The sequence below is a fragment of the Stegostoma tigrinum genome, chromosome 29, assembly GCF_030684315.1.
Source record: "Stegostoma tigrinum isolate sSteTig4 chromosome 29, sSteTig4.hap1, whole genome shotgun sequence".
NCBI lineage: Eukaryota > Metazoa > Chordata > Chondrichthyes > Orectolobiformes > Stegostomatidae > Stegostoma > Stegostoma tigrinum.
The window spans coordinates 20,401,084-20,414,845 of NC_081382.1; the positions used below are offsets into that span (position 1 = coordinate 20,401,084).

The following is a 13,762-nucleotide window of genomic DNA, read 5'->3' on the forward strand; positions in this document are numbered from 1 at the left end:
CCTGTCCAAGTTCTTTTACAGCCTCCAGGCTACCATAACACTACATGTCCCTTCACCTACATTTGTCATCTGCAAGCTTAGCAACAGTGCCTTCAGTTTGTTTGTCGAAATGTTAATGTGTAACATAAATAGTTGTGGTCCCATCACTGACCCCTGTTGTACTCCACTAGTCACTGGTTGATGTCCTGAAAAGGACCTCTTCATTCCTATATTTTGCCTTCTGCCAGTCGGCTAATGCTGTATCCATGACAATACCATTCTCATCTCTTCTTGAAGAAGCTGTGCTTTCTCCTTCCTATTTTACCATGCTCTTCAACTACTTTGCAATTTCATCCTTAACCATGAACTCGAAAATACTTCTGACAATTGAGGTCAGACTAATCGGCTTATAGTTTCCTATCTTTTGCTACCTTACTTTCTTAAACATAGGTGTTACATTAGTCATTTTCCAATTTTCTGGGATATTGTCTGACTCTAGTGATTCGTGAGAGATAGAACAGGTGTTGATGGTTATCTCCTCCGCTGTCTACTTAAGAACTCCGAGGTGTAGTTCATCTAGTCTGGGTGATTTGTCAACCTTCAGATGTTTCAGTTTCCCCCAACACTTCTCCTAGTGAGCCAATAAACTCACCTCTGCCCCTGACTCTTGAACTTTTTGTGTGCTATTGGTGTCTTCCACTGTGAAAACTGAGGCAGAGTGCCTATTGTGTTCCCATGCCATTTCTTTGTTCCCCTTTACTACTTCTCCAGCCGTCCAATATCCACTGTTTCCTCTCTTCTATGTCTCTTAGATATCTGAAGAAAACGTTGTCTGTTATGTTACTGTCTAGTTTATTCTCAAGATTGCATTTTAATAATACCATTACTTTTAATAATTAAATACAAACGAGTGAGGAATATTGCATGTTTTTGTAGAACATGTCTGAGGTGCTGAAAATCTCTTTAATGTATAGAATGTTTACAGGACACCTTGAGCAGATAGTGCATCTTTTACTCTCCAGGACCTTTTGTTTTTAAAACGAAATATGCAGAGTGGAGTCTGTGTATTTTTTTAACTGTCTTGTGTTTTTGAAGAAAGGAGCCGGTGATTGGTCTGCTAGACGGAGGTTGAATACCAGACGGCTGAAACTAATTACGTGTTTATGCTTTGGAACTAGGTTCGAGTGGTGGAAAGGTGGGAGAGTATTGAAGACTTTTAAGTGTTTTTTAAAATTACAAACACATTTTTTTTAAAAAAGTTGAAAATATCGAAGTTTGAACGAGTCTGTAACGATTTTGATGCTTTAAAATAGAAAGGACATAGTCTGGAGAACAAGCTGTTCGAAACATTTCATTTTTTTTCTCTGCCTGAGGAACTAGAACGTGAGTAATCTCTGGTTTAATACATTTGCAGTTTATTCACGAGAAAATCTGTCAGCTATCTCGTAGGTGTTAATGAGGACGCCGTTGGAAAGCAAGTTTGTCACGCTGGCGTTGCTTGAATTTGTGGACAGATGTTTAGTGATGGCCTCCAATATAACTGAGTACCAGACATTGAGAAAGATAGGTTAACCTGAAGAGTTTAGTTAGCTTTGGACTTGCATTTAGTCTACTTTATGCTATTCTATAGCCTGCTTCTATTGTTTGCAATATTTTGCAAAAAAAAACTTCTAATTTTCTGACAGTCGCCGTTCTCACGTTAACCGTGCGTAGCTGTGACAACCTGCAAGTGGAATTTGCGTTGTCAAGTGAAAATGTGTTGAATCAAAGCAGTGCTCTTTAGTCTCCCCCCCCCCCCCCAATTCTTTCATTTATAAGTTTTAGCTGTGAAAACTAACAAATCTAAACAAAAATATGTTGGGCAAAAAACGTGAACTGAGTTTCCCAAGTTTTGCATCGTGTCAGTGTATTTTCCAAATTTGCGAAAAAAAATTTCACAAAACAGGTGTTGAAGTTTAACTCGTTGCGGTTAAAACATTTCACCAATGCTGTTAGGAATGGCTGAAAAACGTGTATGATGTAGAGGACTGTTTGAACATTAATCACTTCGAAAGGAACATTTATTGTGTGCAGTTGCTATTGTCTGCAGAAATGTCAGTTGTTTACTATTGTTAGTTTAAAGTTTTTGAGATGAATTTAATATTGCTGTGCATCATGGAAACATGCTGAGAAAATTGTAAACTAACCTAAATCATAAAGTGTGACTATTCTCATAATTCTTGTTTTCCCTTTGATTCAGAGTAGTTTTTGTTTGCCTCTTAATCAACAAAGGATGAATAAGTACTAGTCACCCTTTTCCTGGAATTCTTGAGATTAATGTTTCAGAAACAAAAATGTGGACATTACTTAGAAATATTGACTTTAACAGGGGGGATTTAGACTATTGCTCTTTTAGCTATCACCTTCAGTAATATTCAAATAGAAATGCAAAAGCTTTTCTATAATACTGTTCAGGAATTTTGTGTGTAAACTAGTACTGCTGTATATTGGAAATCTTTTAATATGAATATTTTAAGGAAACAATTGGTGTAAACATTGGCTGTGCTTTATAAAGACATTTTTCATTAAATAATTCAAAACTGAATTTTAAACAGTCTAAATTTCTGATTTTAAAATAGCTATAAACTGACTTGCAGTAGTCAAATAGAATTAGATACTGGCACACCGGAACAGTAACTATGAAAGGAAGATGCACAGATTTTAAAAGGCTTACGCTATTGTAATAAGAACCAAAAACATTGGAAATAGACAGCAGTCAACAGCATCTTTAAAGAGACAAAATAAGTTGGCATTTTAGATGAAAACCCTTTGTCAGAATTGATATCTCAGAGATACTTGAGCCCGATAAATAACTTGAATGAAAGTGGGTGAAGTACTACAGGAAGAGAAATAGTAATTGGTAGGATCACCTGAAAACATATTTTTCCACCCAGGGATTTTGAAGCAATTGGATGCGAAGGTTGCAAATACCTCCAATACTTCCTTGATTGAAGAATCTTTTTTGACTGAAAAGCCACGTTACTCCACTGTTTAAGAAAGGTAGGGAATGAAATGGGCAATTGCAGCCATTGGCAGAACATTTCCCACAAGGATATGTATTCAAGTCATCACCACTCATTTTATTTGCTGGGAACTTTGAAAATTGGACAGAAAACTCATCATCCAAGTTTGCTGATGACAAAAAGAGAGACATCACCCTAAGTGGTGTACATGAAAATATAATATTACAAAGAAATATTTTGATTTAAGTGAATGGGCTAAACTGTAGTAAATGGATTTCAGTGCAAGCAAGTGTGAGGTTATTTAGGTTCCCACCTGATTTTGAACATAAAAAGCCTGGGCACTTTCTAAATGGTGAGAAACTAGAACAGTGGAAGTTCAGAGAGACGTGAGTATCCATATATGTTGTCATGAAAATGTCATGAACGTGTACAAAAAAGGACTGGGAATCTTCTGTATCTTAAGGTGCCCCAGGCACCCACATTTTTGGAGAAAATCTAATAGGCTTATGGAATTCATAAGGTTAACGGTGTTTATTTTCCCATGAGATGTGAATGTTGAAGATAAGGAGAACATTTGCTGCTCATTCCCAATTGCTCCTAGGGAAGTGGTAGTGCACCATCTAGTTGAATCTCAGCAGTCCATCTGATGTGGGTACACAATAGCACTCTTTAAAAGCATACAATGTTTAGAATTTTTACTCTGAAGGAATGATAGTTCCAAGAAAAGATGGTCTGTGGCTTGGAGGGAAACTTTTAAAGTTGTTGATGTTCCTGAGAGTCTGCTGCCGTTGTCTTTCTAGGTTGCAGAGATTGTTAGTTTGGAAGGTTTTGTTGTTGCTGCAGTGGCCTTGTGTATGGTACGCATTAATCCCATTGTGTCAGCAAAGAGGGAATAAAGGCTGAAGCTGGTGGATGGGGTGCCAACCAAATCAGATGCTTTGTCCTGAGCTGCTTGAGCTTTTGGCATCTCACAGACCCAGGCAAATGAAGAGCATTGCATTATATTCCTGACTTGTACTTTGTAAATGGTGGACAGTCTTGTGATTTTTTTTAAAGATGGGATATTTGTAGGGGTCAAAGTCTCTGACTGCACTTCTGGCCACTATTTATTTTAGCCAGCACTCTGTCAAATCCTGCCTTGTTGTCAAGGGCATTCACTGTCACCTCACTTCTGGATTTGATTGGAGAATTCAACATACTAAAGGGAACAGTTGGGGGAAGGAGGAAAAGAATTTCTGCTAGTCAGGGAATTGAGGGTTGAATATTGTCGACACTGGTCTAAACGTGTTGCTGAAATCAAGGTCAAGACATCTTTTCCTCTGAGAGAGTGTTAACAACTAGTTAATCAAATATCTAGTACTGTCAGGTACCTCTTGTTTACTGAGTCACCTAATTAATCAATTAACCCCTATCACCAGGTGTACTGTTGCTATCCTGACAGATCCCCCTCCTATCTCTAAATAAAACCTGTAAAGACAAATAAATAATAGTGGAACAGAAAGTAATGATTTTTAAAAAAAATTTCACATATGTTTATTGTACAACTTTCCATGTTCCTCATTTCTTAAATGTTCAACTCCAAAATGGCCCAAGCAAAATTGTTTTCTTCATGTTCTTTTAATTCATTTCACCAGGTGCCCCTCTTTGAGACTTTTCCATGATTTATTTGACCACATGCCATTTCTTTGACAATGACTTGCAACTACCCACTTTAGTTTGGAAATCTCTTTTCTAGCATACTAGTATAAAAACCACATTTTTATTTCCTTTTATTTTAGGCAGCTATTGCTTTAAGCCAAGGAGACTATACAAAGAGATGGCTGCGATTTTAAAAATCATGTTTACCAGGGCAGATTGTGTATTTTATACAATGTTACATTATTTTGGAATAGGGAAAGCTGAAGAAGTTACCATGGAGCTGAAGAGTTCTGAACTAAGGGAAATTGCTCAATTGTCATAGTTTTATTGTCTTCTGTCCAGGTGATCATGGCTTGAATGGAGCTAGTGTAGCAGAGAACTGCGTCGTCTGCAAAGAACAAGCAGCATAAAAATCTCTCCCTCTTGCAGAGGAACTGGAAAGTTCCAAGACCAACTATTTAGCTTCCACGCGCCATTCTTGGCAAATGCCCTGCTGAAGGAGAAGTAAAACTTCCTTCAAAAATAGTGCAAGGATGAATTCTCAACCAGTAAATAAGAAACCACATGGGTGTGCACCAAACTCTATCGACAACAAAAAAGTTTCAAAAATAAATGGTGGGGGGAAAACGCATCATATTCTTGGTCCAGAGGGGTGCTGTTGAACTGTTCTTCTGGTTGGTTTGTTTGTTTGTTTTTGTTGCTGTTTTCCACCCATTATGTCTTATCTGTTGTATGTCTGTCTGTTTTAGAATGGGGGGTCATGTTTAGGAAAGAATAGAGTTTCGTTTTAGATCTACATGCCAGCAATTCCATTTTCCTAATTGCCTTGGTTAAAGGCACTTTGTAATAAACAGTTACCATCTGAAATACAGAAATCTGCGAGCTTTCTTTTAGCCTTAGTCAGGTAAATTGGGAATTTTAGGCAAGTAGATTGACATGAAAAAAATGTAATGACTCTGGGAGCATTGGGGCTTGATTTCTACTGCACTGAGATGTGACATTTGTCCATGCTTAACTTCTCAGTGATGCCTTTTGTCAAAGGTACATTGTCGCAAAGAGAATGATTATCTACCCAACACTTTTTATGGGCATTTTTTTTTTCTAAAATTGCCCTTGTATAAGATTTTCTTCAGAATGTTAGATAAATGCATCTCCAGGTTTATTGCTTCCACTGGTGCCAGTGTATCTGGAGATAAGATATTTTAGGTTACGTTCTTTTTATTTTCCTGGTTTCCCAGGCTAATGTGCAACATGTATTATTCTTCCTCGCCAAGAATGTGATGACCCTTGCCACAGTAGAATATCTGGAAAATTGGTATGTGCAGCATTGCTAAAAAGGTCTAGCTTCATATTATCTGGGTCACCCAAGGCTATGAAATGGAATGTGCATATTGTAAATTTAATTTATTATTTTACTTGCTTGCAAGACTTTCTCAACAGCATGTTCGTTATAGTCCGAAGTTCTAATTATATCGTAGCTGGCTTCAGATCTCATTGGAGAGAATAACCAGTTTAACTGTTCATTCAGATTTCTTAAGTCATCTATTTCTTCCCTAGATGTAAAATAATCGTTAAGAGTACCTGGCCAGAATTTTCGGGTCGCGATCAACACTTTCCTAGTAAGCCTGAATATCCAAAGCCATTTCTGAGACTTAATGTCAAACCCTCTATATTTAAAGGCACCCAAAGTCTGGCTTCCAGTCTTTAAATTTAACTTGTCTATCACTTATCATTCAAATTTGATAGCATCTGCCTTCAGAAAATCATTATTGTGCATCATTAGAAGGCCTATCAGTTTCTCTTTCCGACACCACTTTGCTGACCCTGCTTTAAAATGGATGTAAGATAACAAAGGTGTAGAGCTGGATGAACACAACAGGCCAAGCAGCATCAGAGGAGCAGGAAGGCTGACGTTTTGGGCCTTGAAGGGTCTAGGCCCAAAACATCAGCCTTCCTGCTCCTCTGATGCTGCTTGACCTGCTGTGTTCATCCAGCTCTACACCTTTGTTATCTCAGAATTCTCCGGCAAGCAGTTTGCACTATCTCTCAAACTAAATGTAGTCTACTTTCAGCAAGACTGACCTAGCTCAGAAATACTGTATCCTTGTTGCATCATTCAGCCTATAAATACACTTGTTTAATTTCTGTTGCTTCCCTTCCATATCATTATCACTTCGTGGTTTCAAAAATACTTGGCCTTTGAAATGTGTTACCCTGTAAAATGTAGCTTTTAGTTAACTTGCATTTCCAGGAGTATTTCTCCAAAAATCTCTGAGACAATAGTTTGACTTTTGCTTCGTGTGTTTTATTGGAGTGTACTTCTTCCTCATATGCATGTGTGAGATAAAGTTAGTTGTTCCCTATTTGCTTTCTCAGTGTTTACTCAATCTGCAGTCAATAGCTTTACTTTTTAAGGTCTTTAATGGCTCAGTGGTTGTGCCCCTACCTCTGAGCTGGAAGGCCGAGGTTGAAGTCTGATCTGTACAAGAGGTGTAATTAAGAAATATTTCAACATATACAGTAGAAATGTTTGAATTATCTTCAATCAATGACAATTATTAATTGAAATCTCTCAGCCCTTGATTTAAAATTAACCAAATTCATTACAGGTATGGGTCATAAGTGGAGATATGCACTTGGTGTTGCATATTATGTATTGACTGGCAGAATGTAATTGAGAAGCTGAATGCTGTACTCTTCTAACAGAGGAAGTGCATGTTTTCACTAGTAATAACTTGCAAGTCAAAGGAGGTTGAGGAATGAGAAGTATGATGTGAAAATGAGGATCATTTATGGGCGCACCATTATCTCCAATGCTTTCAACTATTACCTCAGTGACAGATCTTTTTGTGTAATGGCCTCTACTGCCTACATAATAGGAGTTGCACCTTGGCTCATGTTGATGTTGCCACAGAGTGTCTTTATTTGCAGGCAGAACACAAATTGGAATTGGCTTAAAAATAACTTTACAGACAATAGAAAATGTTTTAGTTGGGTTCAGTTTCTGATATGGCATGATAGAAATACTTACTGCTGCGCATATGTATTGCATACCTTTTATTAACTAGACCCTATGGGATCAGGAGTGCTCTGGTCGATCCGCAGGCCCACATAATGTGTGTTTTTACATTAAGTATAAAAACAATAATGCATGGGGTATACCCAACTCTGTTATGCTTTATTTACAGCATTGATCACTTAAATAGTAATGCAATTTGCCTTAAATAAAAATTACCAACAGAGGGTCTCCTCACTCACACCTTTAACAGACTATTCAGACATTGCAGAGATCGTGATAATACTGGAAAGTTCAGGTATTTGAGGTGTATACTTTTTGCCAGCTTATCAAGAGTGCTGGTTCGTAAGATGCTGGTTGAGACAAAGTTTGCTGAACAGGAAATTTAGGGGTGGGGTGCATAGTTTTATAACTTTGCTTTCCATCTGTTTTAAAGATATATTCATCTTACTTATTCTTCACTGTACAAATAATAAGCATTTTCAAAGTATGTTTTTACAAAGCCTCAATACTATTGTGAATTCAGAGAAAACATATGACCATTTTCTTTGACTCAGTGTGATTTGTCCTGAAAGCTTGTGGTAACTCATTGGTAACTCATTCATTTTGTTAAATGGCTAGTGCTCAAATTGTCCAAAAGATGGAGATGTAGCATCAGTTATTACCAATGCTGCTCATTCGCTCAGAAACATTGACATCCTGTGCTGTTGCTTACAAACTGCAACAAATTAATCTCCTAATAATTTATCTTCATAATGATGTATCTGTCTGACTCCTCTCTTGCTTGCTGTCACTTACTCTTTGCTCCTCATCAGCTTCCACACCCCTAAAAATTCCGTTTGCTGCTTTGTATCACCTCTCTTGTGTTTTCTTTCTTTATTATTTCTTTTGTGGTTGGTCTGATATGATCTGGACAGGAATCCTCAACCAGTTTTACCCAGAGAGGGTTGTTGAAATAATATGGGACTCAACTGCCACTTTAGTTCTTCCACAACTACTTTTCCCTTTTCCATTTTCATCCTCATCCTTTGGCAAGAACAACTGTTGTGAAATCACCTTAGCTTTTTCTGCTTTCAAATTTATTCAATTTAGTTCTCTGTTTCACAGTTACCAGCAATTGAAATAGTTACTTTGATCATTAAGCAAGTTCACAAAGCTTGGCTGGGATGAATGGATGTTGACTGGTTTGCTATAGAACATTACAGCACAGCACAGGCCCTTTGGCCTTCGATGTTGTGCCGACCTGTCATACCAACCTGACTAAAGGTTTAAAGGATGAGGAAATCCAAGAAGTCTGTGTCTCCAGCTTGCTTTCCCTTTTCACCTTGTGAAGACCACTTGGGATTTTATACGTTTCAACCAAATCTGAACTCCAGTAGAAACGACAGAGACTGTCCAATCTATCTTCAAAAGATAACCTACTCATTCTATGTATCAATTTAGTAAACTTACTCTGTACTTCCTCCAACTCCTTTACGTACCTTCCTTAAGTAAGGAACCAAAACTGTGTACGGTGTTCAAGATGTTATCTTGTCAATGCTCTGCATAACTGAAGCATATCAAGATTCTCATGGATATGTTCAATTTCTGTCATCATAAATGATATCACTTCATTGAGTGCTTAGATTTTATGTATTACAGTTTATAATCAAAGTGTAGTACACTTACCTGCTTTCCTTTAATCCGCAGCACATGCTGGTACTTCAAAGTGAAATAAAGTGGTTAATTTTTTTTCCCTTCACATAACAATGCCAACTGTTCTGAATTATCTTTAGTTTTTAAAGTATGCCATAGTAATCTCTTCGGCCTCATTACTTGGAACTTTTTCAGCTGCCCTGCTATGAATTGTTTTTAAATCTTCTAATATCTTTTCCCTGACAGATGTTAAGCTAAGTGACATGTAGTTAACTGCTTTGTGGCTCGGTCCCTTTAAATTGAATTGCTATTTTCCATTCTGATGGAACCTCTCTGAATCTTGGAATTTTGAAAATGAAAACCAATGCATCAACAATCTCACTAGCTTTTGGAACCCTAGGATGGAGGCTAGCCTTGTTTGTGTTCTTTCCTGTGTTCTCTTACCTACCATCCATATTTGCGCATTTAATGTTTTCCCTTTAAATTGATGCTTACTTCCATTTCTTTAGCTAATTACAGCGAATTGTCTCCTTAGGGTTTTTTGTTTTCTTGTTGGAATTTTATCTATTCTGTGAATGTTGATATATCCCTTTGAATGCCCCTGTGTATTTGTTGACTTAGCCTTCAACTTACTTTTCCAGTCCACAAAAGCTGACTCTTCTTATACCTTGCTGTAATTTCCTTTAAAGTTTAAATTATTAGTTTAGAATCCACTTCTCTCTCCTTCAAATTGATTGCACAGTTCAATTATGTGAAGATCACTGCGACCTAGGGGTGCCTTCATTAAGTGGTCTTTAATTAGTCCTATCTTGCACAATATCAGGATAAGTGCAGCCTTCTCTCTCTGATTCGCTCCAGACTCTGCCGTTCCAAGAAGTTATTCCAAACGCCTTCTATTATCTCCGTTTAGCTCCCTTTTCTGTCACGTTTTTTCAGTCTATATTCAGATTAAAATCCCCCATAATTATTGTTGTACTTTGCTGAGAAGTTCCCATTTTCTTCCTATAGTGTGATTGCTGGGGGATTTGTACACTACTTCCTCAAGTCACGTGACTTTATTTCTCATCTCTGCCCTTCTATGCTGTGATTTCAAGAAAGTTGGCCATTCCCTTCTATTTTGCCAATCACGTAATTATTTAACAGAGCCACACCTGCACACTTCTGAGCCACTTGTCTATGCTAAATGACCTGTACCCTTCAATATTCGATTTCTGATATCATCCTGAAGCTATGTTTTTGTTACGTTATCAGATCATATTTATTTCTTTACACTGTCTGTTTTGCTGTGAATTCTACATGTATTGTATTGTATTGTATTGTTTTAACTTGATTTTTAATTATTTTTGTATCCTCTAGCCTTACCTGGAAACTTGGATTAATGTTTTTATCCCCCCTCTCTTTTAGCCGAGAGCTGCTGAGGTCAATTTTGGTCCACTTGGAATCTCAGGTTAGGTTTACTGAAATTAATACTAATAGGGACCAAAACTGGAACCTACCAGTCCCTTTTAATGCATGCTAAGCTTGAGAACTGTGCTTTACATATAGTCTAATGTTACACCTCCCAGGCTATTGGAGGAGCTAAGAAATAGTTGTAAATTGTTTTCACTGTTAATTTTTCTTCATTTTCAGGAAATGGAACAAAGACACAAAAATCGTGAGTCTCAGAGCCTGTGTGTAGTTAATATTGAAGAGCCAGTCATTGCCTCTTCATTGGTGAAAAAGACATCTTACCCTAAGAGGAAGAGGAAGATTAGTCATGTTGGTGTAAAAGGAAAAGGTACAGAATTGTTTCTATATTTTCCCAAATTTGGAAGAGTCACAACATTTCAAACAAATGGAAAATGGTAAAAATATCTTTTCAATATACTTCATAGATCACTGAAGTTAGATCTTGAGCATATGTTGATACTGTTAGGTTAGCATGGAAAGTAAGATGAACCATCGGTATGGCTGGGAAGATGAATTAGCATTAAGTTGGCCGGATGAATATGAGAGGCCACAGAAAGTGGGTGCATGTTACAGGTGATACGATGGCTGAGGGCGGGAGGGCCTAACTACTTGTATTGCAACTCATGAGTGGTGGTGATGGGGCTGGGGCAGGAGTCAGGAAAGTACAATTGTGGGTGAGACCACAGTCAGATCAGGCATGATCTTATCAAAATGCAGAGGAGGTAGAAGGATCAACTGGTCTAATCCTGCTCCTATATCATTTGGAGGGACCCTGTGCTGGTTTTATTTAAAAACCCTCAAAGCCAACTTACAGATCAGATAGAAATTGCTGGAAAATCTGTTCTGTTCTGAGGAAGGATGACTTGACCCAAAATGTTAACTCTGTCTGCAGATGCTGCCAGACCTGCTGAGCTTTTCCAGCAATTTCTGTTTTTGTTTCTGATTTACAGCATCTGCAGTTCTTCCAGTGTTTAGAGTAGATCAGGTAATTTAGAATGTCTTCTGCTGTTTATGTGCTGTCTGAATGTACATTGGACTGAATGAATGATTTATTGTAGTTGGCAGATTTTGCAACATCTTCAGGGACAGTCATTGCAGAAATTTGTAGAGTGTACTGACTGGTTCGTCATCATCACGTGCCCTCTACCATTGATGTTGGCGCATTTGCGTGTAAGCTGTAACAACCAGTGCATGCGGAACTTGAAGTACGGTGTCAAGAAATCTATACCTGAATAAAGTTTCAGAGCCATAAGAGGGCCACCTATGAAAAGAGACAGCAAAAATGTGAAATCAAAAGTCTGCAGATTTGATTTACTGAATGAGTCATGTGGCTGTGAATTTTCTATCGTCTGCTGCTGCAGAAATGAAAGGAACTATGAAACAGAAATGGAATGTTTTTCCACTCTGGCAACATTATGACATAACTGCACAACTAAGTCAAAAGAATAGCAGCTGTACTATCAGCGATGGGAAAGAATTAAGCCAAAATGCGTTAGATCTAGGGACCAGAACAGCCAGCTAGAGTTTTCTGAAGACTTTGAAGCCACATTTTGAACTACATAATAATGTCACATACGAACAGTATGTGTTCACCATCAGAGCCTGGGGAAAGGGAGACTATTGATCAGTATGTGACTCAATTAATACTTTTGGCTGAATCCTGTCAATTTGGACAACTGAAAGATGGTTTCATCTGAAGTAAAATTCACTTAGGCGTAAGGAAGCCAACATGAATGCATGCCTACTGAGAGATGAGAAATGTGATTTCAAGAAACCTGTCAATAAGTACAGATACACACATTTATCCACTTTAATTACCATGCATGTGCCCACTTGTTCAACTGGTTCAAATCACACAAGCATTTCTGCATCCTTACAGTGCACTGTTCCCACCCAGCTTTGTGCTGTCTGCAAACATGGAGATGTGACATTTAATTCCCTCGTACATCATTCATATGTATGAATAGCTGGCATCCGACTGATCTCTGCAGTATCCAACAGGTTCCTGGTTGACACTGGTAAAATGAACCATTTATTCATATATTTTTCTTCTTGTCTGCCGGTTGTGTTCTCTATTTGTTTCAGTATACAACCCTCCCCATGTGCTTTGATTTTACTAAGCAATCTCTTACGTAGGATGTTATCAAAAGCCTTCTGAAAGTCCAAATGCAAAACATCCACTCTACTACATAAATCTACAAAAGGTTTCAGTGGATTTGTCAAGCATAATTTCCCCTCTTGTAAATTAATGCCCACTATGTCCATTTCTGCCACTGTTTTCTGAGTGCTCTGCTATTAAATCTTCTGTAGTGGACTCTAGCATTTTCCTTACTGCTGATGTCAGGCGAACCAGTCTATAATTCTGTTTTCTGTCCTTTTTTTTCTTTTAAATAGTTGGGTAGCATTAGCATCTTTCCAATCCGTAGGATGCGGGAAGAAATATTTGCAGAAAAGTCAGCAGAAATAGCAGGGCCAGAAGGCAAGATGTAAATGTTGATCAGGTAATCACAGAAAAGTAAAGCTTATCCCGAGTGGAGATGAGATAGTAGGAACTGTAGATGCTGGAGAACCTGAGATATATAGGTTTAGAGCCGGATGAACACAGCAGGCCAAGCAGCAACAGAGGAGCAGGAAAGCTGACGTTTTGGGTCTGGACCCTTCTTCAGAAATGAGGGAGGGAAAGGGGGTTCTGAATTAAATAGGGAGAGGGGCAGGTGGATCAAGGAGAAGATAAGTGGAGAGGAGACAGACAGGTCAAAGAGGTGGGGATCGAGCCAGTAAAAGTGAGTGTAGGTGGGGAGTTAGGGAGGGGATGAGTCAGTCCAGGGAGGATGGACAGGTCAAGGGGGCGGGGATGAGGCTAGTAGGTGGGAGATCGGTGTGGGCTTGATGCTGGAGGAGGGGATAGGTGGGAGGAAGGACAGGTTAGGGAGGTGGGGACAAGGTGGGCTGGTTTTGAGATGTGGTAGGTGGAGGGGAGATTTTTGAAGCTTGTGAAATCCACATTGATCCCATTGGGCTGCAGTGTTCCCAAGTGGAATAT

General features: G+C 38.4%; 1 protein-coding gene across 1 annotated transcript in view; it reads left to right on the top strand.

The window, feature by feature from the left end:
• The first annotated feature begins 1,131 nt into the window (after positions 1-1,131).
• Positions 1,132-13,762, top strand: part of rgs3a (regulator of G protein signaling 3a) — a 243,603-nt gene continuing 230,972 nt past the window's right edge. Inside the window, exons 1-2 of the mRNA XM_059638197.1 lie at positions 1,132-1,362; positions 10,900-11,047. Of these exons, the coding sequence (XP_059494180.1) occupies positions 10,903-11,047 (145 nt within the window). The 5' untranslated portion in view covers positions 1,132-1,362; positions 10,900-10,902. The remainder of the gene's footprint in view (positions 1,363-10,899; positions 11,048-13,762) is intronic.